The 25,420-nt window shown below is 38.1% G+C and overlaps 3 protein-coding genes across 4 annotated transcripts; 2 read left to right on the top strand and 1 right to left on the bottom strand.

Annotated features, from left to right (window-relative positions):
• The first annotated feature begins 1,403 nt into the window (after nt 1-1,403).
• pym1 (PYM homolog 1, exon junction complex associated factor) lies at nt 1,404-5,308 on the top strand. The gene is made up of 3 exons (XM_056385116.1): nt 1,404-1,712; nt 3,767-3,860; nt 4,395-5,308. Exons 1-3 carry the CDS (start codon nt 1,682-1,684, stop codon nt 4,912-4,914), a joined length of 645 nt encoding a protein of 214 aa, XP_056241091.1. The 5' UTR covers nt 1,404-1,681; the 3' UTR covers nt 4,915-5,308.
• A 149-nt stretch (nt 5,309-5,457) lies between these two features.
• On the top strand, nt 5,458-12,264 carry LOC130174876 (matrix metalloproteinase-19-like). Its single transcript, XM_056385113.1, has 9 exons — nt 5,458-7,948; nt 8,724-8,812; nt 8,946-9,076; nt 9,186-9,398; nt 9,558-9,803; nt 9,890-9,991; nt 10,102-10,266; nt 10,376-10,503; nt 10,596-12,264. Exons 1-9 carry the CDS (start codon nt 7,856-7,858, stop codon nt 10,833-10,835), a joined length of 1,407 nt encoding a protein of 468 aa, XP_056241088.1. The 5' UTR covers nt 5,458-7,855; the 3' UTR covers nt 10,836-12,264.
• Nucleotides 12,265-12,494: 230 nt separating this feature from the next.
• LOC130174878 (transmembrane protein 198-like) lies at nt 12,495-18,857 on the bottom strand. Of its 2 annotated transcripts, none has more exons than XM_056385114.1 (5): nt 18,275-18,857; nt 16,448-16,759; nt 14,223-14,798; nt 13,982-14,109; nt 12,495-13,199 (listed from the first exon to the last, which is right to left on the bottom strand). In XM_056385114.1, exons 2-5 carry the CDS (start codon nt 16,599-16,601, stop codon nt 13,050-13,052), a joined length of 1,008 nt encoding a protein of 335 aa, XP_056241089.1. In that variant the 5' UTR covers nt 16,602-16,759; nt 18,275-18,857; the 3' UTR covers nt 12,495-13,049. The 2 variants fall into 2 exon arrangements, with proteins under 2 accessions (XP_056241089.1, XP_056241090.1); XM_056385115.1 differs by lacking the exon at nt 18,275-18,857 and adding an exon at nt 17,790-17,870.
• Nucleotides 18,858-25,420: the final 6,563 nt, after the last annotated feature.

Genomic DNA, 25,420 nt, shown 5'->3' with positions numbered 1-25,420 from the left:
CACAATGTATGCTACACAAAATAAATAAGCTGCTGCAGAAAAGCCTACAGTGAAAAAAAAAGCAAAAAGACAATCATTAATACAATGTAGACTAGTCGTTTGATGATTTTGCAAGAGAAAACATTAGATCAGATCTAAATCCATTAGTCTCTCGGAGTCCAAGGTGACATCTTCAAATGTCTAGTTTGTTTGGGCAACAGTCCGAAATCCAAACATAAGATCTTCCTATTTGTGACACTGAAAACAGCAAATTTGGGGATTTACTTACTGAAAAATGACTTAAATGGGTAAGTGATTATAAAAATAATTGTTAGTAGATAATTTTTTGTCAATCAACTAATCAATTAATCATAAAAGCTCTATTTTTGACATGGCCAGTGCAATAGTCCAATTTAATTGCGCAAAAGGTACATGTGTTTTGAGAATTTTCTTTTTCTCTGAGACATTCTTTGAACGACGCACAGCTTTTTTAGATGTGTTTATTAATGTGACCTTGTTTGTCAGCTCAGCAACTGTGTTCCCAAAGTCTCTGACTTGAGAAGTGGGACAGAGAATCTAGGTTTAGATTTCTGTTTCTGTGTCTCAGGTCCCAGGACAATTATCAAAGGCTTGTCTATGTTAAGTTGCAAAAAATTATAAGGCATGCACAAGTGTATATCCACAGTGCAGTAGTCTATAAAGTTTATTTGTTTTTATGGAAACTCATCTTTAAAGGGCAATCCTAATGATTTAGTATTGCACTTCCATAAAAAATAAAACAGAAAGGATCCAAATCACTACATTATAAAATATTCTAAAGTCAGCAATGTGGGTCACTAGACAATCATCATACATACAATGGTTTTCAGAGACTGTACTTTGTACTTTTTTATTTAACAATTATAGTTACTAGTTACATTTTGGATATTGAATACACAACACATGATCAGTTTGTAGAACATGATGTGTTTTTATAGATTAAATAGCCCAACAATGTATGAAGCAATTAAATTTGCTCCAGCTTGACCAGCTACAACTACACATAGTAGCTTTGGCATAGTTTTTTTCCATGCTGGATGCTCTTCATGACACAACCCTGAGTTCAAAGAGTTGGGTATGAAACCACCAACCCAAGAGTCAGCGGCCAATCTGACCCTGTACCACAGCCCCCACCTACAACATTAAAATACCACTTACATATTAATACATAAATAAAAACTAGTACTTCTCTAAGTAAAATGAGCAATTAATAACTTTTACTGGTAAATTGAGCAATCTTATAGTGAGCTATTGCTACTTTTACTTGAGTAAATTATTCGATACCTGTTACCGATACCACCACCGCATGACGTTTTTTTTTTTTTTTTTTTTTTTAATTAAAAACGGCTAAACATCCAAACCTGGCAACCCACGATCCACGTCGTCATTTCCGAAGTCGAAGAATAGAGTTCGCTCGGTTTGTGATCCTGTACCGCTCAATTATACGCACAGTTTCGTGGTCGTTGTTTGACATCCAGGGCCACTGTTCACTTTAATAGCTGTGTGTAGATGCTGTCATGACATATCTCACGTGGAGGGAAGAAACAAGTTTAAAGCAAATGTTTAAAAAGCTGTAGTTTTTACTGTGTCGGGTCTAAGTGAGCGGGGGGACGTTTGGGGACATCGTCCGACTAAGGGGAGCGGAGCCGCAAGTTACTCCAAAATGGCAACCCCGTATGTGACAGATGAATCTGGTAAGGCTGCTGCATGTGCCAGACCATTGTCTAAATGAAACAAAACCCTCTTCATTAAACACAGATTCTGCAATCGAGGCCGAGTCTATCTTTTCCATTTGATCGTCAGCGATAACATGTTTAACGACGCTGTTTTGCAGCTAGCTGATGCTAATCTTAGCTGAACTGGCTAACGTTATACTCTCCACTATAGCTTAGCTTGTAGCTATCGCACGTCCTTACTTAACAGTGTGAAAATAGTATTATATATATATATATATATATATATGTACACCGCTGGCAGGAACACATTTACTTTATTACTTTTGAATATTTAACAGAGTTTTAATTAGCCACATTACTTTTTTGTATAATGACCGAACAGTGGACACATTAGCCAGCAGCTAACGTTAATTAGCTTCTTCTCTTGTAAATGAGTACATGTTGTGATCAAAGTATACACACAAAAACAACCATCGCGATATGTCTTTTCACAGAAACAGTTATTTTGTTTTGTATTGACTAAAGTTTTGTGTGAAAATTGGGTCTTCGCGTAACTTTTAGGGTTATTTGGTCGCTAAAAAGAGAGAAAAAAAGAAACCAAGACACTTACATTAACTAGTAATGTGGGTTATTACATGAGGATCAAGTAGGTATTGGTCAGGAATTTACTCTTCATCCACAAGCCACAACAGTAAGAAAAGTTAAGAAAAGCTCCAGTTAAGTGAATATGACCAGGTAAAGTAGCAATGGGAGATATGGATAAAATCCTGTATCACATCGTAGTATCAACATGAATCATAACGCAGTATATATATGGACACATCATCCACCCTTACTATGTAAATATATTACAATTTTCATCAAAAAATGATGCCTACCTTAAAATACTGTCAATAGTATATTGGAATATTTCCCAGCTCGAATACACAACGTGTTTTTCTTCTGCCTTTACATGCCCTGGGTTTTTAGGCTTTGGATGACATTTATTCAGTGTTAGATTTAATGTGTGTTTACAAGGGAATGGAAGTTATCACACACACACTAAGCTTGTCAAACCAGAGATAAAACCTTGCAGGTTGAAGCTTCAGAGCTTTAAGCTCAGCATGCACAGTGACATCTGGTGGTTGCAGCCCTTCAAAACTGCACAACCTTGTTCAGAGGTGCTGCAGTAAATACACATATTATTGTGCAGTATTCTGCAGTAAAATCTGTAATAAATGCCAAAAAATGTCTAAAAATCCTCCATATGAAAAATTTCCATTGACATGAAAAATGAATGCACCTTAGCAATGTGGTTTTGGCCTTGTGTCTGCTTTCGGTCAATGTTAATGTGACATTGTGAGTTGCAAAGTTATGTGATTGGACAATGTCCATTAAAACTTTACTTTTTTTAAATTTTGAAATTATTACTTGTATCAGGTGGAAATGTTCAGATACTTATGATTAGGTCTCTTACTGTACATCACCATATCTTAGTTATTCTCCTCTCTTATTATCTCAGTGTGCGTTTCACTTGAGCCTAAAGTTTAGCTGTAAAACTTTCAAAACGTCAAACTAAAGAGTGTTGGTTTCAGGCTGACCAGAAATATCCTCTCTTCCTATAGTAATGTTCAGTGAGGTCATCCCCAGAGAGCAATTGCATTTGAGCCATTGAGTGCAATTTCAGCTGATGATTAGCAACACACTTTTGTGGTAATTAGCAGTTATTTGATTTATTTATTGGCCAGAGTCAGTTAAAGCGGCCATTTTTAATCTGTAGTCCGAGGACAAACTTTACATTGTTAACCTGAAAAACAATATACAAATATAAATTATTAGAATTATTGTTATGATATTTTAATATTCAAATAGGTTTATATGCTTGCAGAAAAACAATAATGGAGGAGGAGAATATTGCAGTTATGTCTCAGTTTGACAAACCTCCAAATGGATCCAGTGAGCTATTTTCATTATTTATCATGAAGTCAAATCCAGCCCACAGTTGACAAAATACCTTAAAATAACTTCAAATCTTAAGTTTTTATTCATGTAAACATGTTAGTGCTCTTTAAAACGTTGTACCTGTCCTTCAGGGAAATATATTGCTGCCACTCAGCGACCTGATGGAACATGGAGAAAGCCGAGGCGGGTGAAGGACGGTTATGTCCCCCAGGAGGAAGTCCCAGTGTAAGTGCGCTTCTTCTTTCCCTACAGTCGTGCACAGCACACTCTACACAACGATTAGTCAATCGACAGTAAATAGATCTCTTTTGATTATGAAATAATTATTTTGGTCATTTTTAAGCAAAAATACCATTTTATTTTTTTTGCTGATTCCAGCTTCTCTAGTGTAAGAATTTGATGCTTTTCTTTTTCATCTATTATAATAAACTGAATATCTTGGGATTTCGATTGAAGGTCAAACAGAAAATGACATTTGAGATTTTCTCCTCGGTCTGTGGGATGTTCTAAGAAGAACTTGCACTATTTTTCTTGACATTTTATGGACTAAATGATTAATTGATTAATGGAAGACATAACCAACAGATTAATCGATGATGACACTAAGTTACAACCGTAGAAATCAGTAGAGGATTGCAATAAGTATCTCTGATCGATTACAATTGTCCAATAATCATTTACATACTTTTACATTTGAGTAAAGTGGAACATTTGTCATTTTTATCCTCTCACCCAGTCTCTCTTTCTTGCTGGTTTTAGCTATGAAAACAAGTATGTGAAGTTTTTCAAGAGCAAACCAGACCTGCCACCTGGCCTGAGCCCGTCTGAGGCAGCTCCACCAAAGCAGCAGCAGCAGCAGCAGCAGCAGAAGATCCCCGGTTGTGTAGACAGTGAGGGAGCCAGTCTCTCAAAATCGGCCAAACGCAACATGAAGCGTAAAGAAAAACGAAAACAGCAGCAGCAACAGGGCCAGGATGGAGATGCAGATGTAGAATCGGTGAGCGATGCCGTGGAGAATGTGTCCATCTCAGAGGGTGGTGAGTCCGCGAACAAGACGGCAGCGCCAGCTTCTGCCTCGCCTCCCGATGACGACTCAGCAGCAGCAGCTGAAAAGGCCAAGAAGATCAAAAACCTGAAAAAGAAGCTTCGACAAGTTGAGGACCTGCAGCAGAAAGTGGACTCAGGGGAAATAAAACAGCTGACAAAGGATCAGTCGGAAAAGCTGGGTCGGGCGAAGGCCTTACAAGATGAGTTAGAGCAGCTCGAACGTGATTCTTGAAGCAATAAAGGACAGAGGAGTCAGACAGACTGAACATACAAACTACACACTGAAACACAGGGACGGGACCTTTGCAGCTTTGTGGTCATAGCTTCCATTAAACGTATTCTACCTATTTGATATTCATTATGAACTTTGGAAGTGAACACAGTCCCAGCGCCTTCCAAACAGAGAACGACAGGATGTCACATCTTCAGAACTGACCAGCCTGTTTTCTAGATTCAGACCTCTACATAACATCATGACTCCTGCTCATATACTTGTATTGGGCAGGCCATTCATTTCTAAATCTTTTAAAGAACTCATTGTGAATTGTTTCGTGCATGTCTGTCTTTTCCATTTTGTACCTTTCATAGCATCAGGTATCACTTATACATAAAATATATAAAAAACATTTTCTGTTGAAGCGAGTACAGTTTGTTGACCTTTCTGCTTTAACATTTGTCAATGATTGGATGGCTTCTTGTGGTCACACTAATGTCGAGTCTATACAGTCATTACATTAATTAAAGTTACATTCTGCGTAAAATGTTTATCTCATATTGCTTTTTAGGAGTACAGTTACATGAATAACTGGGGATTTATTTTGGAAGGCAGGACGTATATTTATAGAAAAACTATATTTTGGTTTCGTTGGGTATTTTGGAAACAAGCTGTACACTTAAAGGATGAGGCCGGTGATATTGTATATTTTACTTGTTGTCAACATCCCATAAAAAGACCAAAACCACCAATGAATTGATCCTGCCAACAAGTATTGTCTGTGCAGCCAAAGCCTGATAGAGCTTCTTCCTTTGTGCCATAGAGTTGCACTGTGATCCAAAAATGATTAAAAACACATCAATGACCCACACTGTTGCACCGAATGACATTTATCCTGATAAACACGGGCACTGCAGTTACTGACTTGGTCTTACATACACCCTGTTGCTTCTGTAAGTACTCACTAGAACACCAAATGTGTATTAATCCGTGGCTGAAAGTAGTCCCCAAAAAACGTGCTGTATCCTCTTATTTGAGTTGAGTGTAGTGAAAACTACAGTGACCAGCTGTTTTGGGAGATGACTAATTATTTTCCAGAAATTTAAACTATGCATTTGTGACCTGTCTTTATGATTTATCTTCAGTAGAAGCAAATAGACAATAGAAAGATTTTATTGCCCTGAGTTAAGCCTGTCAGGCACCACTTAAAGGGGCACTTCACCATATTGCTGTTGCATATTCATAAAGTTGGGGAGCTGACAAAAATCAGAATAGATCATAAATAGAATAGTTAACATGTGGAGCCTGAGATATCTTGATTTAGAGTTGGGGTTACGCCCCAAAACACTGGGTCCTACATTTTCCATAAAACAAGTCAGTAGTTAGTTTTGTTTGACGCTCCCTGCTTGGTAAACACCCATGTCTTTTAAACACGACACTGGTTGTAAGTGTGTGTCCTTTTAACTCTAATGTATATACTGGTCATTATAGTATATGCTGTTTTTTGCAGTATGTGTAAGTGAAATCATACTTTACTGTTTTATACTAAGAGGACATTTTTCTAATATAGGCTACATGTACAGATGGATGTCAAATTGTGACTTTAGACTAAACCACTGCCATTTACACTTCAATACACGCAAAATAGATTTCCAAAAATATATATTTTTGTCTTTCTACAGCCGCCTCAAGATGCAATAATTTTAATTTCAACCACCCAAAAAATCAGCAAACTCAAAAACTCCCCCAAAAAAGCTAATTTTAGCGTTGTATATTTATACAGGGAAATTGTTTTTTGCAGTATTGTGTCTGTCATTTTGTCACTTTTCCAGTGTGAACACACTACATACTGAAAACCTGCTTGTAATTAGTGTGTAGTAGGGAACTGGGACACAGCTTAAGGTTTTGTTCTGCTCAGTCAATCTATTACAATCAATTCAGTTTATGTTTGCAAAGGAAGAAGTGTTTGTGCTACACCTGAGAGGCAGAACCCAGGGCAGGAAATCCACTCATTGGTTAAGCGATAAAAGATAACAGATAAAACACGCCCTCTACTGGTGAGAAATCTGGGACAGTTGTTAAATTTAGTAACTGTAATTGTCTTAAATGTGTGTGAGCCGAGGGTCTTTCCCGTCTGTCCGCTCAGTGTTTACGAGCTGTATTCCACAATGTTAAAGCAGAACAGGAGGCGTTCTCTGTCTCCATTCAGAAGATGATTCGAAGCAATGGTTTCACGAGGGCGTCATTGTTTCTCCATGAATGGGCTCCTGCCTTCAGAACAATATAATTAACTGTTGTCTCATGGAGGAAGTGTGGTTAGTTGTTTTCTTCACAGAGCTGCAACCATGAAGTCAAAAATGTTCAGATTTATGTGGAACATGTTTCACAAAAATAAATCACAAATGAGTAACAGCAGCTGTATTTCTGATACATCTGTTTCCTGTCTGGAAAATAATTCACTTCCAAAGTATTGCAGATTAATTGAAGTTTTTTCCACCACAATGACATAAGACATCACCTTTAATAGATGGTGGGCAGTTAATCTGTTTAACAGAGCTGATCCTTCATTTATTTGCTTCCTTTGACGTAAACAACATTACTCGGAAGTTATTCTTACAACACTTGGAGACAAATGGCTTTAAATGATGGTGTAAGGAGGCGTGATCGTGATGTTAGTGTCTGAAATATGTATTGGTTTTTGTCCTCCACACATTCCTTGTAAAGGTTTATTATGTGGTTTTGAGGGCAGGTCCTGAACAGACACTTGATGGTATAAAAACTGAAACCCTAAACTTGGACACCAGCTTCAGCTCTGATACAGGGACCCCAAGAAGAACTAATACACAGAGGATGGACGTATATGGAGGAACTACAGTCATTTTGATTAACAGTTGAAAAAAATCAAATTTCTGTGTTGGAATCCAGTCGGGAAAAGTTTGTATTTCTCAGATACTGGAAAATGGGATATAGACTGGAGTTGATGGTGCTTCTTGTTTTGATGACAACAGCTTCATCTGTTGCCCTGAGCAAAGAGGAACTGACAGAAGCTCTGGTAAGAAAATGCAGAAAAGTGGAGATCCTGAAACATCACTTAAAATATTAATGTAAAAATATAAGTCTCTGAGTTTAAGACTTTTTTAGTATATTAAGTATATTTTTTGGGGCTTTTTTATGCCTTTATTCGATAGTACAGTAGAGAGACAGGAAATGGGGAGGCAGAGAGAGGGGGAATGACATGCAGCTAAGGCTCGAGCCGGGGCCGACTGCAGCGAGGACTGTAGCCTCTTAGACCACTACGCCACACGATGCCCCTGAGTTTAAGACTTTTAAGAAGTTTATCATTCAGCAGAGAAAGATTTACATTGAAACTTCATCTAATTTTGCTTGTACGACAACTTCCACAGCAACTGGATTTTAATTGTTTATAGCTAATTATTAACTGATTGTGATTATAGGCTATATAATCAAATCAAATATTGATGGTGCATTCGGGCAACAGAAAACTAAATAATACTGTCAATACTGTTTGTTTTACGGAGAGGAAAAAGGTTATTCAATTGTTAGCCATTATAAATGACTGTGATCTTGTTTGTTTCATTTCACTCCTCTGAGCTTTGATATCTTGAGTAGAGATCAATAAAATGGCTTTCTACACTCAACCTTTTTGACACATATAGTTACTAAAATGCTTTATAGATTAAGATTTGATATATAAAACATATTCTTAATCTATTGAGGTTGCATTTGTGTAGATAAAAACAAGTTGTTAAAATTAGCTCATTAATTACAACATTTAAATCCCGTTTACATCCGTATCTTGTATCTAGGCGTATTTAAGGACGTATGGTTATCTACACATCCCACTGGACGGTAAAGGCCAAAACCATCCACCTGAGGAAATAGCTGAAGCAACAAGGTGACTGTCTTTCATCCATTTTTCTACTTTGCAGAAGTAGATCAACATGTTTTTATCCGTTTTGACCTTTATCTCAGGTTTGTTTGTGTATTTGAATCAGTACAAATGTCTCAACATTTCCTTTCCATGTCAGAATCTTTCAGAAAGTGACAAACCTGCAAATATCAGGGAAACTAGATTCAACCACACTGGCAATGATGAACAAACCTCGGTGTGGCCTACAGGACTCTTTCAACAACAAGTCTCTCAAATATCGAGTCATGGGTGAGTAACTGCCTTAAAATGACATGTTTAGATTCTTGATAAAGTGCATAACATGTGTAAATATATATATATATATATAAAATGACTCCAGTGTTTCCTAATTACACAGGTTACTGGCGTAAGAAGATGCTGACCTACCGCATCTATAATTACACTCCTGATTTGGGTCCGGGAAAGACCCGCTTGGCCATCCAGAATGCATTTAAGTACTGGAGTGCTGTGTCGCCTTTAAAGTTCAGGGAGCTGCAACACGGAAGAGCAGACATCAAAATCTCCTTTCACAGAAAAGATAAGACATGTCCAGTTCCCTTTGATGGGCGAGGTAGGAGCGATTTCCTTAATATAAAAACTGACATTAAAATTGAACGAACTGATGGGATCACCGGATGTTTGTGAAAAGTTTCGTGATCTCAGTGACACATAAAACAATGGCAGGTGTAAATGAGATGTTCTAGCATTTGAGTTCTTGCTTTATCTTCAGGCCGTGTTCTAGCCCACGCCGACGCCCCTGAATCAGGCATTGTGCACTTTGATGAAGACGAGCTATGGACAGAAGGGAAGAGCCAGGGCTCCAACCTGAGGATTGTTGCAGCTCATGAGATTGGCCATGCTCTTGGCCTGGGCCACTCTCAATACTACAGTGCACTCATGGGACCTGTATACAACGGATACCGCTCAGACTTCAAGCTGCATCCAGATGACATACGAGGGATCCAGGCATTATATGGTGATGTCATTATAGCATTACATGGCTAATATATGCATGCTCTTTGAAGTATAAGTAATGCAATGTGCAGTATTGTCCCTTTTCAGGAAAGCCAGAGAATAGTCTTCCATCCAGAAATCCAGGTCAGTCAGTGCCAGGAGGAGTTATTGCAGATCCTTGTAAAGCCACACTGGATGCAATTATGTTGGGTAAATATGTCTCTGCTTGTTCCGTAACAAAAGATATTAGTTCACTAACTTCCCCCTACAGGGAAATGTATCTACAGATATTTTTTCTCCTGCACTGTGTTCCCATATAGGTCCTTTGCATAAGACATATGTTTTCAGTGGTCAGTATGTGTGGACAGTGTCCAGCTCTGGCTACAACTCTCCCATTAAGATCTCTGTGCTGTGGAAGGAGCTGCCAGGGAGCCTCAACGCAGCTGTTCACTCTCAGCGGACTGGCAAGTCTTACTTTCTGAAAGGTGGATTCAATTTCATAGTTTCAAAATTTCTCACAGGTGCATGATGTACAATGCTGGCAGGATCAGTAATAATCAGCGTTTTTTTTTCCTTCTAAATATCCTTTCACAGATGACAAAGTATGGAGATACACAGACTTCAAACTTGACCACGGCTTCCCCAAACGCTTGACCAATATCCCTGCAAATATTGACTCAGCCTTGTACTTCAATAAGAACAAAAAATTGCTATTTTTCAAAGTAAGTGCTAAAGATATGCTTCAATTTATTTTGTGACATATGTTTTTTGTTGAATATCCCGCTTCAGGAGAATAATGTACCTCTCGTGTTAGGGATCTGGATACTGGCAGTGGGATGAGATTGGTCCAACAGACTTCACTTCATATCCCAAACCTACTGGGCAACTCTTCTACGGGGCACCCAGCAATTCTGACGCTGCATTAATGTGGAAAAACGGTCATATATACATGTTCAAAGGCTCTGAGTACTGGCGTGTAAACCAGAACCACCAAGCGGTGGAGAAGGCCTATCCTCTGGACATCGCCTCACACTGGATGCAGTGTGACGACTGAACCACCAGAGGCCACCAGGGATTCAACACAAACCTTATCCTGCTGAGTCAGCGTGAAACCAGGGAGAGATGCTCATTTATTTGGAGCCTGGCAAATGCTTTCAAAGTGTTCAGCATGCTGTGTGAGGCTATTATTAGTTTTGATGAAATGGGCATGAATTCAACAAAATAATAAATATTTGTAAAATGTGATGTTTCTTTTTTGTGGCAATAGGATATTATAATTCAAAAAGCTGATATTAGCAGACATGAAATGGAAAAAGACACTGAGACCTTGTGGTGTGTGATTCAATAAGATTGGATTTTGTTATCTACTGATCCACTACACTGCCCTGCGGACACAGAGCAACAACCACTGAGGCAATGATGTTGAGAAAAAAGGGTTTTAAGTTTTCAGGCTGGTTGACAAAAACAGCAAACAGATAGAGAGATTGTAATCTGTAATTGTGTGTCTAGGCTGATTATTTTACCCAACAGAAATCACTGCGATTGAACCCACACAGTTACTAAAAAAATGCAAATACAGAACTGTGCCTTTGGATAATCTTGACAGACCGCTCAGATAAACAGAATTAACTGATTATTATTTCTGATTTCTATTTCTGATTATTATTTACAGTCCACAGCTTGGAATCAAGTGTTTGTGTTTGGCTCTTTTTGAGTAATCTTATTACTTCTATTGAAATCAATATAATACATTTACAATTTGATAGATTTAAGTATGTGATTTAAAAGGTAACTTAACCACACCAACAGGAGTAGCATGGAAACAGAGGTAAGTCTGCAGTAACTGCAATCTGTCTAGTTATGGCTAACTGGTGAGATAGCCTCCGATTCTGGTGGAATTCATGTTATTTTATATTTGCTAGCTTTAAATCACATGTTCAAAATGTATTTAATTAAACAAGAATTTAGTGAACTAGCCCATAAGCTTGAATATACAAGAGACACAGTGTTTTCTCCTCCGATTGTCCGAACAGAGCGTAGCATTAGAATCTTAACGGGCTTTTGTGGGTTTGATGTAAAGTCAGTGATAATTATTAATAATTAATAATAATCAAGCAATAAAATTGAGGATCAACAGCTTATAGGCCTCTGTCTATTACACTGTTCTGTCAAGAGCCTGTTTACTGTTTACTGCTCTCCAACTGGAGTCGCAGTGCAGTAACTACAACCTGAGTACAATGCAGTATAAACTGTGTTGTACCTTCACTTTTATGTCCGTTTTATAGTTAAATTTGAAAAGATATTTTCATGGAAATTACTAATTTCTATGGCAAAATATTTTTTATATAGTAAAAGAGATGTAACTTAAAAAAATGTCTGTATGAGAAAAAATGTCTGTACGAGACTGTAAATGTTGGAAAGATGAAATAATACATTCTACGTAAAATGTTGAATTCATAAACAATAAAACAGACAACTGATCAGTTCAGCTTTTCTTCCCACAGTCTTACTTGGTCTGGTTTGAGCAGTAGTCTGTGAAACTGACATTACTGAGTCAGTTTACTGATGTAATGACTCCTCTTTGCTTTTGCTATTTTGCTACTTATAATATTTACAATTATCTCATAATCGCCACCTTTGCCCACAGTGGCTGTTTTATACATAGCTTTGCTTTAACACAAGACAATACTCCAAAAAACTGTTAGTATCAACCTGAGCTGCTGCTGTCAAATCAGTGGTTTATTGGATCATTGTCCAGCATTCCTCATTTTTCTGATGCATGTCCTTCACTTTATTGCATGTGCTGGTATGAATTCACTGCTTGTAACCTTAAAACTTGAACTTCAAAACTGTTACAACCCAAACTAATCTAGACACACACTTTAGGTCTATGTTTGTATCCAAAGGCATCAACAGCTTGCAAGAGAATGTCGTAGTATTTGGAGAATATAACGTTGTTATGCAATTGTGTGGAAAAAGACAAAGAAGTGTCTGTGAGATAAAACATTTAAAGGATGTTGTGATCATGAGTCTGACAAGTGTCCATGTTGCCTTATTTCTTCTTGTCATCATACAGAGGATGATCTCCAAGCATCACACTGTGTGTGCATGTTGATGATTATCTGGCGAAGCCGGTTGCGGTGGATTCACGGCAGCAGTTGAATTGTTGAATTGTTTCCGTGGAAGTGAGCAGTTCACAGACTCAGATAAAATGTAATGGATTCCTTTAGATGTATGTAGTTCACAAATAATTGATGCTGTGTTTCTTTCAGACTGTAAAAACAGGGGAGGCGGCAGTCAGAGGCACCATGGAGCCTGTCTCAAAGTCAAAGTCAATTAGAGCATGTGTGATAGTGCTGACGCTGCTGGTGGAGGAGCCTGTTCCCATCTGGCGCTCCTGAAGGCTCTGGAGGTAACTCTGAAAGGCAAACAGGAAGAAGACGCATTGTTATTACACTGACCATCCGCTGTCATTTTACATAATGACAATTTACATAATTTACTCAAGTGCTGTATTTATTTTGAGGTATTATTTTTAATTTATGCTGCCTTGCACTTCAACATGATGGGAAATACTGGACTTTTTACACCACTACATTTGTTTGACAGTTTCAGTTGCTGTTGCTGTTATTTTGCAGATTAAGATTTTACATACATAACATGATGGGCCTATGAAAAACGATTCATTTTTGTAGAGCTGAAAGTCCCCACCAGCACATTAAATAGTTACTACTACACATTAATGTAGAGATGCAGTGTTTAGTCAGTTAATGGATCAGTCAGTTGACAAAAAAATTAACCTGCATCTATTATGATAATCAAATAATTGTAATTATAAAAAGATGAACATTTGTTGGTTCTTAAACTTGTGGATTTGTAGCAGCTTCTTTCTCATACATGAGAGTAAACAGATTTAGGTTTTGACTGTGAGACAAATTCATTTGCAGATTCATTGTCAGATTATTGGCAATTCTCCATTAATGCATCAGTAATATTAATACACTAATATAATATAGATGTGGTAGTTTTTCTCCATTTTGAGTACTTTTACTTAATAGTTTAACTACATTTTGCTGATTCTATTCACACATTTTTACATGAGTAAAAACGTTTATTGTCATGGTAGAATTTGCCTCTTTGAAGAAATGAAAGCTGAAGCTGGATGACGTATTTTAATCTCAGTTAATCTCAGCCACTGACCGGCGCCAGGACGTCTCCGGCGTATCGCTTCAGGGGTGGAGGCCTGCGCCGACGGTGTGTTTCAGGTCTTCTTCTGGACTCTCTGTATTTCTGCTTCTTGCCATGTTTCTTCAGTTTTTTGTGTGCAGCTGGGAGGCACGCAAAGGGGAGGAAATCATGAGTATATAACATCACAGAAGGAGGATGTCATATTTAAAATGAAAACAGCCTGAAGTGGCTGTGCAGGTGGAGTTGAACTCACCTTCTGTGTGTGATACTCCTTTGGCAGTAAACCTCCACTGCGCTAACACACCTATAAGAGTCAAAGTCGGACAAATTCCAGTGATTGCCCAGTTGAACCAGCACAGTGGACGTGGGGCAACTTGACAAAACATATCGTACACCTGATCTGGCAGCACGAACGTCCCCATCAGGTAATCCACACACAGCATCACAGTGGTTGCTCCAAACACAGATGTGTAGAAGATGCTGAACAGTTTCTGCCACTGAAGAGTGAGGACCGTAGTGATGATGCCGGCAGCCAGCACGGTACTGAGAGGCACCCACACGGGAGTAAGGCTGTGAAACTGTCCGATTACCACCAGGACGGCGAGGGAGAGCAGGGTCCCCAGCTGCAGGCCACTGAGGAGGAGTCCCATCATCGACACCAGCATTGTCATCAGCCCGCAGAGCACACCCACGCCCAGGCCGATCCCCGCCTTGGTCTCCTTCCCCAGCTGGACGTCCAACACAGGCTCATTGTGGTACAACAGGAGTACGGCTGCAGTGCCAGACATGAAGCCCGAGAAGAACATGACCATCTTGAAGCAGCGGTATCCTGGAAAAATCGATTAAAGAAAAGGTCAGCTACTCATCCGTGTATACAAACCCAAAGTGAGCTGCAGTATTTCACAGCTGCTTTGGCTCAGACCTTAATACAAAGAGCAAAAATTCTCACTTTTAAACACAAAATCACACGCTCATTCTGAAAATCAAGCCACTTCATATCCACTGAATCAATGCAACATGAGTTCGCAAGCATTTCTCCTTATTCCAACTTCAACTAAACTACAGGTTTTGTGTCCAAAATAAAAAGAAACTTCGTGGTTGATAATGAGCAAAATAAACTTCTGTCTTGTATGACTGTCAGTCAGAGTGTAGACTACATCATCTGTATTTACAGTAGTGCAGCATATTCAGTAAAAAAAAATACAGAATTTTTCCTCATTGCTATTTATATTATCTTTGAGGAAATTACCAGAGTTTTGCTTTTAGCCAAAGCAATTTTAAAATTTTAAAACTGTAAATGCAACAGAGCCCACAGCATACTGTGTACTTTAACAATTTATGATACAACCTAGAGAGGCAGTCTGCTGAAAATAAACAAGTTCATTATGACATTTTTTTTCTAATCAGACGCCAAAGGGCAAAAGTTCAGCCTGTTCTTTTGTTTGGATAATGCATTTGCTAGAAACGTGGCACAGATTCTGAACATCAGGCTCCCTATAGACCTAAAGGCTCAAACACTGACGTCTTTTGAGCAACAACAATGTGAGCTGCTTGGACGACACTGCTGATCACTGTGGGTCAGAGATTACTGAAATACATTTTGGAAGCGAATTTGTTCCAGTGTCCATGTCCAGCTCCAACATCTGTCATTAACATTTTTTGATGCCAGCAATAAAAGTACTCCCTCAAAAGTAAAAATCACAACTCACAGCTCCTCTCTTCGCTTTTTCTTCATCTTCTTGGTCACAAATTAAATGAAGGAAACACTAATCTGGCAATACTTCCTCCACCTGCACCAATGCAACTGCTGTTTTCCTGCTAATTATTAATTATTTACATCCAGAAAACTTCCTGACAGGCAAACCTAACCCTGATTAACTCTGTAAGACATTCTGGGAACACACTGACTTTTGCAGCGAGTGTTTGCATAATGTCACATGTTTTAGGGGAGCGGGTCCACAGGACACGCAACTCCCAGTCAAGCTCCTAGTTTATGTTTATTGGATTTGTGTTCACATATTTTTCACAGTGAAAACACATGTGGAACTTGTAGCTGTAGCTCAACAACAGCTATACAAACTGCTGCTACCTGCACCATAGAAGCAGTTGAGAAAAATCCAAAATCCCTGCCAAGGCCCACATGAACTTTTGTCAGGATTAACGCTATGGCACCAATTAGTCAATGATGTCAATCAGTGCAACAGGTGACACTTCATATACTTTGCCTCTGTCACACTCAGACGAAGGACCCATCTGCCTCTTCCAGCTTTGGACTTATCCACCCTAAACCCCTGGCAGCCTGCAGACACCTGCCACACAGGGTTTAAGCCATCAGGTGAGCTTATTAAACATGTAGAGTATGAAAACAGTGGGGCCGGTCAGTGAGATGTGACTTTAAAGGAGGAGTACACTGCTTTGAAAAACTACCGTCTCTACCTTGATATCCCAAACTTTAGCTCTTGTGTTATGGCTACATACCGAAAAAGCAGTAGATGAGGCCGAACGAAAGGCAAACAGAGCAGACAATGGATGGGATGACCTCATACTTCATATTAATCTCAAGTGTGCATATGTCCACTTCAGCTAAGTCGACACCTGGCCCCTCAGTAATGTAGACTGAAGTGACTTCCATCTTGGTGGATTATTTCTTATGTTGCTGTGCGGCTGGTCTGGACGCAAATCCGCTTTGTTCATTGAAGAGGGGAAACTGCAGCGTCCTGCTTGTGGCATCCAGGGAAAGAGGAAACTCCTGAACGAAGAACTTGCACGAAACAGTTTCCTGCTGAGCACCTGCAAAAAGAGCAACAACATACATGAATTCAGCTCTGGTTTTTCCTGGCCGCTAACTCGAGAGTTATTAATCATCAAGTCTTATGACCATCCAAGGATGAAACCCTGTCAAAGTATTGCTTAAATTCAATATGATACATCATTATGCTTCCAAATGAAACATTATTTATGTGACTTTATGAGAGGTTAAAGCTCTTTCCCACGTGCAAACATCTGTTCAGGAACCAGTGAAGGAAACTGGGGTTCCCCTCTGAGTTTCTCTTTCCTGGTTCTTTTGTTCAAGAGCAGGATGCAGATAAGGAAATGACCTGGTGGCTTAGTACCACCGTCACACAGACGTATTGTTCTGGGAATGTGGTTAGGTACACTGTTTACTGAACAACATAACCAAAGCAAGAAGCTCAACAGTATTGCAAAATATTCTAACACCTAGTAGAGACAATAATGACCAATGATGGAAAAAGTCCTCATCTTTTACTCAAGTAAACGTAGCAATAATACAGTGTAGAAATACTCTCTTACACTCTGTATAAAAGCCATACATTAAAAAATTTACATAAGAAAAACTACAAAATTATTAGCATCATAATATACTTAAAGTACCAAAAATAAATAATCCATATTATGTTATTGGAATATAGTTACTGATGCATTTAGAGTGCATCACTTGAATGTTAGAGGTGGTAAATGTGGAGGTGATTTTAATTACTTTATATACTTCTGGATCTTGTCAATTTCCCCGGGATCACTAAAGTCTCATCTCATTTTAAACTGTAATAAAACATCATATATTATTTATATTTGTTGACTAATTTTGTATGATTACGTTATCAAATTAATATAGTGCAGTAAAATGTACAATATTTGCCTTTAAACCATAATAGATTCGAAGAATAAATTAGCAGAAAATGGAAATACTTTAAATTGTTAAGTACAAGTAAATGTACACAGTTTCTTGCATCACTTACAAACTGAATAAATCAATTTAAACTATATATTTTTTAACTTAAGTAGACCAAAAAACTCTTACTGTGTAAAGGCATGAATCATGTTTACAAACTCCTCTTGTCTTGGCTCACGACTGCCCAGCTACAGCTACAGTTTACTTTACTGTGAGGACCTTATAAGCTGTTCAGGCAGATACCACGGTCAGCAAATAGACTTAGAGGAGCTTTAGCAGGTGAGTGATCCTCCCGTCTGCTTATGCCATCGCTGTGTCCTTTTGTAAAGGTGAGTGTAAAACAACAAAAACACTTACACTTTCTAAAGTTTCAAACTAAAAATGAACGCTCAGTGGAGGATGAAAAGCTACTTTATTTTATTATTATTTTTATGTTTTTGTGAAATTCTGTCATGAAAAATGTTATTTCAGTTACTTTATTCTGCAATAAGTGGCAGTATCATCATCTACAAGAACAACAACTACAAAGAACTTCTTAACAAAAGATAGAATATAACAAATAATGTCTGACATTTGAAAACAGGAAATTAAGAAATAATATTTCAGTTGCCCACCTGGTGTGAGGCATAGCTCCAACCCAGTAAATAGGAGCTTTACCAGTGGAAGAAAAGTGTCTTCATTGATAGTTCCCAGTGAACCCAACAGGGAGCAAGCTGTCAGGAGTTTGTCAGGAGTCTGTGTGGTGAGACTCAGAGTCCGACGCACTCGTCTGTGCTCATGTGAACAGCTGACGCCTGACTCTGAGAGAAAGACCATCTGCCCCCAGCGACAGTGGGAGGCTGCTGCCAAGTCCAAGGCCAAGCCAGCTGAGGGTTCAGCTCTCACTACCCATGATCCCGCTGGAGCCTTTATCACTTCAGAGGTTCATTTCACGCTGTTGCACTTATCATTAATGTTTAAGGGATAGGGTAAAGGGATATTGCTGTGGATCCTGATTTGACCCCTAAAATGTGTTTACTTCAGGGACTTTCCTAAAGAATCTCATTCAGTCCATATTGGATTTGGCACTATGATGGATTATATTATGTTTATGGTCTGTGACACATAAGTCCAGTTTTACTTCACTCATGTTTTTTCAGACACTCATGGTCCCAAAAAGATGAATACTACTGACTTTGTTTACCTAACGTTTCCTCTGGAGCTACCATGAAGTGGACTTTTGTGATTAAAATTGAAATGTGTCAAGTATTGAATGTCTCATCATTAAATTTTCACATTGTGATCATCTGAATTTTCATCTGTTTTATGACAAAATATCTGCAATTGACATTCCCATCCAGCTCAGCTGCACTTTGTACTTAATGCTATAAATATTAGCATGCTAACACACTAAACTAAGAAAGTGAAGATGATAAACTTTATACCTGCTAAACATTAGGATGTTAAAATTGTTCAAATAATCATGTTAGCATGCTAAATTTAGCCATCAGTTCAAAACTGTGCTGAAGAGCAGCCTAACAATTTCATAATAATCATAATGTCATGAACAGGTTTTCATAGGGCTACAGTTCCTGCAGATCGTATTTTTCACTACAAGCTTAACAGGTCAATGATCAAGTAAGGGATTAAAACATGTAGGTTCCTAATAAAGTTAGATGGTATTGTCATGTATTCTGTAAAGCAATTAAACTGAGAATAATTTAGTTTAATAAAAAGAAAAATTGGTTACGGAGAGGTTAAGATAAAGTAGTCAAGCAAATATGATGTAAATACAACCAAAAACAAACAAACAAAACAAGTTAAAAGTAACAGTTATAAACAAAATGCGAAACAAACCTCAGTAAACTAAAAAGAAAAAAGAAAGTTGTGTCTTTAGTTTCAGTTACTCTGATTGGTTTTCGCAGGTATCAGTCTGTGTCACCTGTGGTGATTGGTCAGAGGTGTGGAAGAGGGCGGGGTTAAAACAAAACGGAACTACAGAGAGAAGACACGAGGGTAGAAATACTGACAAATCGCTAGGTAAAAACAGCTGGTTAAAGTGTTTGTAAACAGAAGAAACACAGTAGACAGCCGTGGTTTTGCTTAATCACAGTAACATGTTGTACGAGTGTGTCTGTGCTCAGCTGAAGGCCGCGTGCCGCTGGACCAGAGGACGCCATTGCTAACGGGGCAGGACTCTTGTAGTGTGTCGGTGTATAGCACCTAAAGTTCACTAGTTGTCAGGTCCGAGGACACCATTGCTGATCGGACAATAAACTTTGAGTGTGGCTGAGCAACTACAGTCTACAAGCACAGAGGAAGTCACTGTTGATCGGAAAAAGCGGCTGGTGTTCATCCTGAGGAGGGATCACCGCTGCCATCTAGCTTCTCTCATCGGAGCTGGACCTGTTCCTCAAGGACTGCCGCCAAAACTGTGAGTTGAACTTTCTGTGTGTTGCCCTGATGAGGATCACACGGGCCTGCAATGTCTTTTGTTTGGTGTGTGTAAGTGTGTGTGTGTGGGCCCACTGTACAGTTTTATTAAGTATCTGATGTTAATCTGTCATGGAAGAATAAGTAATTTGCCACAGACAAGACATTTTGTGTTTAAATATCTTGGTATATATGTCAGTTTTGGTTTAATATTATTTTGTAAGTTATTGGTTATTATTTTAAAGTGGTCTAATTAGTCTTAATATCGTTTTGATTTATCTCAGTTGTATTGGTTGATATTGTTTATATACTCCTAAAAATACTGACAGTAAACATCTGTTCCTTTTCATTCTAATCAGTCATTTAAAATATGGACAAACCAAAGTGAATATATATTATGTATATATATATATATATATATATATATGTGTGTATATATATATATATATATACTGCTAAGATTGACAGGTCCTGTAATCATTAGTAGAGCATTAATCAGTTCACTCAAAACAGGTAAACCTTTGTGTTAGCTGAAGAAATCGAACCCAAACACTTCATCATTCCTGCCTAATGTGAGTAAAGCCACTTGAGCACCGTATAGAGTGGAGGGGTGATACACTATATTGAGATCGTTTTTGGTACTTAAAACCACAAATGCATCTTCCTAAGGATATCAAAACTTCAAATAAAACACTGGAAAAGTGTGAAATATCCAACTTTTAGTAATTTTCCTGTGGTAGAGTTGTAACCTCAAATTAATTCAGACACAATTAACACACTTCAGATGGATAATCCTCGCCTGTCCCATGTCAATAATGGCGTCTGTTCTTTTCACTCCCTACACTCTGTTGCTATAATCTCACTTACTGGCAGAAAAATGAAGATGGGAGCAGGGCACAAGCACAACAGCGACCACTGTGGCCTCAGATTGTAATTACAGCATCATGGTACATTGAATTTGTCTTCATATCCCTTATCTTGAGTCACACATCGTGTTCATCTGTGACACGTTCAAATGTAGTATAACAGAAGCACACATTAATGCTAGTAAACCAACATAGAGTATATGTTAAGATTGTCAACATTAGCCATCATAAGTTAATTTGTTAAAGCCAAGGTGTGGATTTCTGCAGTATAATCTCTTGGAAAATTGAGAGGGAGAGACTCTTATTGATAGACACAACACAGATATAAAACTGTAAGTCCCCTGACACAGTCTGGAGTGCAGCAGCTTATAAACAGAGCACGAAAGACCTCACATCCAGTCAAGGGCTGAATTATGGCATGAACACACAGCAAATGTCAAGGGGGGGGGATTAATAATGAAAGCAGTGATCTTCATATAACTGCAGGGACACTGAGGTGCAATAAGGTTGGGATAGACGGTGAAATGGAGCTGTCTGGCACGGTTAAGTTCCTCTTGCGAGAGGTGTAATAAAGACATCACCAGCCTGTAGTCCTTTCATCAGTTCAATATGTCTTTCTATTGTCTGCCACAGTAGATCAATGGAGAGCATGTGGTTTAAAAGTTGAGGGATCAGCTAAAAACTCATCACTGTTTTGTGAGAGAAGGTGGACAGCTTATGTAATTTATATTAGTCATGCTAGCGGCTTTAGGGGTTGCAGCAATGTTGGTCTTTTGGCCAGTCTTTGATCCAGACTTTGTAAATTATTTTTGCGGTCAAACTGATTATTATCTTGATGAATCTTTTTCTCCTGTTAGAAAAAGGAAAACTCTACTGTCCTGTGTATACTACACATTTGTTGTTGTTCTTGTTCTTCTTCACAAACGAATAAATATTGTGGAGAGTATAGGAAAATCCTCCCCTCTGAGAATATATAAAACATATATTTACAACACACTATTGATAGCCGTGTTGCTCCCTGAAATATCAAAGCCTAGAGTAATCGATTCATGAGATGAGACCTCTCTGCGTCTGACTCTTTATGACATTTTTGATTGCAGGGCAGTGAGTATTGATCACAACTGACCATTTAACCTCTGCACATGAAATGTGTTTTTCACCTGAATGGTTTGAAGACCGATTAAAGGGAGGTTATATTGACACTATGAATTTTATGATGATTTGGATCTTTCACCAAAACTTTCTGGCTTTTATCTATATGTGCTGAGAGGACTCTTCTCTGCTTTTACAACCAATTTGCAGTACCCAAGGCTTTATAAATACTGAACCTACAAAAGAAATAGAATAAACAGATTGTGCTTAATTATGACAATAGCACTTTTTCACAAATAAATCATTTATGTGTATGAAGTGTTTTAGTGTATCCTGGAAAAAGGAAGAAATCCAAATGTTATGGAAAACTACTCATCCAGTGTTGGAATGGTTGACGCTTTTTAATAGAGGGTACAATACAGATGATCAGTTAATTAACCCTACGGAAATAACAACACATCTTGGATGAAATTAAAAGTAGATAATAATACTCTTATACGCTTCTTTTCTGGTGGTGATGCTATCAGACACTATCAATTAGAGGTATGGATATTCAGTCTTCTACTTAACACAGAGGATGTATGCATAACCGCTCTGTTCCAAGATTATCAATCTATTGGTTGCAGAAATTATTCAAGGAACATGCCCATATCCCTCTGCTTCACATTATGCAACAGTATAATGTAGGATGTGCATACATACATGCAATTATGTATAGAATTGCAGAAACACATCGATACAGATTATTTTTCTGACCATCTCAGTATGTTTTAATTCAATATACTAGGTTCTCATATGGGGTCATTTACACCTCACAGTTTGATATTCGTGAGTGCTCGATATTTTAGATGGCTGTAAATGTAACATCTGAGACAATAATATTGACTCAAAACCAAACATGCAGTGAGGCCTCAAAAAAGTTCAAAGTACAATGTGATAACCACCAATCAATGTCGAAATGTTTGCTGTGGCTGTAGACGAAAGGTTTGCTCATATACTGAAGCATTTGTTCACGTGGGTTTTTATCATGACTCATGCTTTAATGCTTCATCCACATGTAAATTATACAAATGAATACAGATCTCCTGACATGATTACTTATGCTCAGTTTTGATGAGCTCAAAATCTACTCTTAGATTTAATATATGAAAGTGGCAACAAACATTCAGCTCAGAACAGGTGTGGAACAAGTAGCCCACTCATATCCTTTACTTAAGCTGTAGTAACAATAGTGGCAAATACTTTATTACAAGTAAAAGTCCTGTATGCAAAATTTTACTACAGTAAAAGTACATACTTTTCAGTATTTTCCAGAAAACTTTACCAGCATTGAAAGTAAAAGAAGACATTATTGGAAAAAGGTACCTTTTCCAGTGGTATATTATCACATTAGATTATTATTACTGATGTATTCACATCTAAGTAGCACTTCATACTGTTATTAACTGTAGTCATATTTTATTTGTATAACACAATGTTTTGTATAATCGCTGTCCAATGTAAACCATGTATCCCCAAATTTGGTGTGGTAGAGTATTTCAGATTAACTGAAGAATTAAATTTCATCATTTAGAAAGAAAATTCATGTACTTAAATAAAGTTATGTGAACTACTGAAAACCCATTTGATTACCTGAAAAACGAAGCTGGCAACACACCTGTTTTCATGGAGATTCATGGTAAAGTATCATAAAATGGAAGTACCAGAGTAAAATACAAAGTTGTATTTGTACAATCTGATTATCTTATTTTAGCATAAAGACTTGAAACAGGAGGAAACAGCGGGCCATCATGCTGTTTAGCTACATGAGCATATAGTGCTGCACACATCCACCTTCACTTGAATCTACAGCACAGTATAAAGGCTCGAGCCGTCTCATAGCAACCTCTCCTAACCTCCACAATCACTGAGGTCTCTGATACTAATAACCCCCTCTATTCTTAATGACTGTATATGAAAGGTCTAGCACAGTAAATCAAGAAATACATGTGATATATTGTTTCAGTGTGTGTTATAGCATGATTGTCAAATGTGGTTTTGAGATGTTGAGTCACCCTTCAGGATTTAAACCTGAGTGGGTGGAGAGTTTTATGATGCTTCCCATCAATAAACACAGAGTAATAAATGGAGGATTTTCTATTCCAATAAACTAAATAAACTCACATGGACACAGTGTGTGTGCCACACCATCAAAAAATATTAATATAAATGAATTTTGTAACCCTGTTATTTTCTTCATTGACGATTATTCTCAATGGACATAGGAGAGAATGATATTCTTGCAAAGTCTAAGTTAAACAGAATGTTAAAATATGCATCAAGTGTGTCTGTTAAGATTTAATTGAATTATGTCTGAGGGAAATGAACATTAGACCTGATATTCATGTGGGTCTCACATTGTCTTAGTAGTCCAACAATGACTACTGTCTCAGGAATGTCACAGCGACCTGGCCACAGCCTCACTAACATCACCTCTAAAGATGGACAACCTGCACTAGATTATGACCCCAACAAGGGCACACTGCCTTTTGGAAATTTCTATTGGCTTTGCAGAAATCAGGCATCTAACCATTGCCAGCCTTGCTTTAGTCCGCAACGTGACAATGAAAAGGTACAAGTAAAAGAAAAAAAAGAAAAAGCACAAGTTTTGGGCATTAAGGGTCTTAAAGTACCTTAATTGCCTCGATGAGTTGTGTCTCATAGACTCTGTTGTAACTTCAAGTTCTGGCCATGGTAGTGAAGGAAGCAGATCAATGGGCCAAAGTGCAGTAACTAAGTCCCTGTTGTTACAAGAACATCAATACTACCTCCATGCCCAGGCCAAGGACATTACTTTTTTTCATTCCATTGTGGAAATGTTTTAGGGCACTATAATGGATAACTTTAGACACTCAGAATTTGGAGAGTCAAATCAAACGGGTGAGCGTAAACAGGAGTGATTTCAGTCACAGAAGGACAATGAGGGACTCATTTCAATGGAAGCACAACAGCTCTGATATTTATAAATTTGGAAATTATATTGATATTCTGAAAGTTGCAGCTCTGATAGGATCTGTCATTTCCTATCAGTACAATAAATACATTCATTTGTTATGTATGAACTGCCAAGATATTACACAATGAAGATGAGTGTTTGCTTTGTAATATTAATATGGAATTGGAGGGAAACAGGATACGGTGTTTCCAGTGTTGTCTTACCTGTGTAATGAAGGACTTGTATCATTAGGTGGCTACTAACAGCCAATGAGGAGCTAACAACACAAACTATCTGCTTAATATCGACGTAACCACACAGTAATCTCTATAACATGAATTGTTCACTTACTTTCTATAATCTACACACAGGTTTACTCGGATTAAATCGCTTCTCAGTGCCTGATTGGGGAGACA

The sequence above is a fragment of the Seriola aureovittata genome, chromosome 9 (assembly GCF_021018895.1).
Source record: "Seriola aureovittata isolate HTS-2021-v1 ecotype China chromosome 9, ASM2101889v1, whole genome shotgun sequence".
In the NCBI taxonomy this organism is placed as follows: Eukaryota; Metazoa; Chordata; class Actinopteri; order Carangiformes; family Carangidae; genus Seriola; species Seriola aureovittata.
The sequence above is the reverse complement of the archived record's forward strand: the minus strand, read 5'-3'. Positions and strand labels throughout refer to the sequence as shown.

What these genes read in the sequence shown, in the direction of transcription:
- LOC130174876 (XM_056385113.1), top strand. Translation starts at nt 7,856, where the DNA reads ATGGGATATAGACTGGAGTTGATGGTGCTTCTTGTTTTGATGACAACA. An exon ending in GAAATAGCTGAAGCAACAAG is followed by an intron (nt 8,813 to 8,945) that starts GTGACTGTCTTT and finishes TTTCCATGTCAG; the next exon opens with AATCTTTCAGAAAGTGACAA. An exon ending in CAAGTCTTACTTTCTGAAAG is followed by an intron (nt 10,267 to 10,375) that starts GTGGATTCAATT and finishes ATCCTTTCACAG; the next exon opens with ATGACAAAGTATGGAGATAC.
- LOC130174878 (XM_056385114.1), bottom strand. Translation starts at nt 16,601, where the DNA reads ATGGAAGTCACTTCAGTCTACATTACTGAGGGGCCAGGTGTCGACTTA. An exon ending in CCTCATCTACTGCTTTTTCG is followed by an intron (nt 14,799 to 16,447) that starts GTATGTAGCCAT and finishes CGATTTTTCCAG; the next exon opens with GATACCGCTGCTTCAAGATG. An exon ending in AGGAGTATCACACACAGAAG is followed by an intron (nt 14,110 to 14,222) that starts GTGAGTTCAACT and finishes CGTGCCTCCCAG; the next exon opens with CTGCACACAAAAAACTGAAG.
- pym1 (XM_056385116.1), top strand. Translation starts at nt 1,682, where the DNA reads ATGGCAACCCCGTATGTGACAGATGAATCTG. An exon ending in GTATGTGACAGATGAATCTG is followed by an intron (nt 1,713 to 3,766) that starts GTAAGGCTGCTG and finishes CCTGTCCTTCAG; the next exon opens with GGAAATATATTGCTGCCACT. An exon ending in CCCCAGGAGGAAGTCCCAGT is followed by an intron (nt 3,861 to 4,394) that starts GTAAGTGCGCTT and finishes TGCTGGTTTTAG; the next exon opens with CTATGAAAACAAGTATGTGA.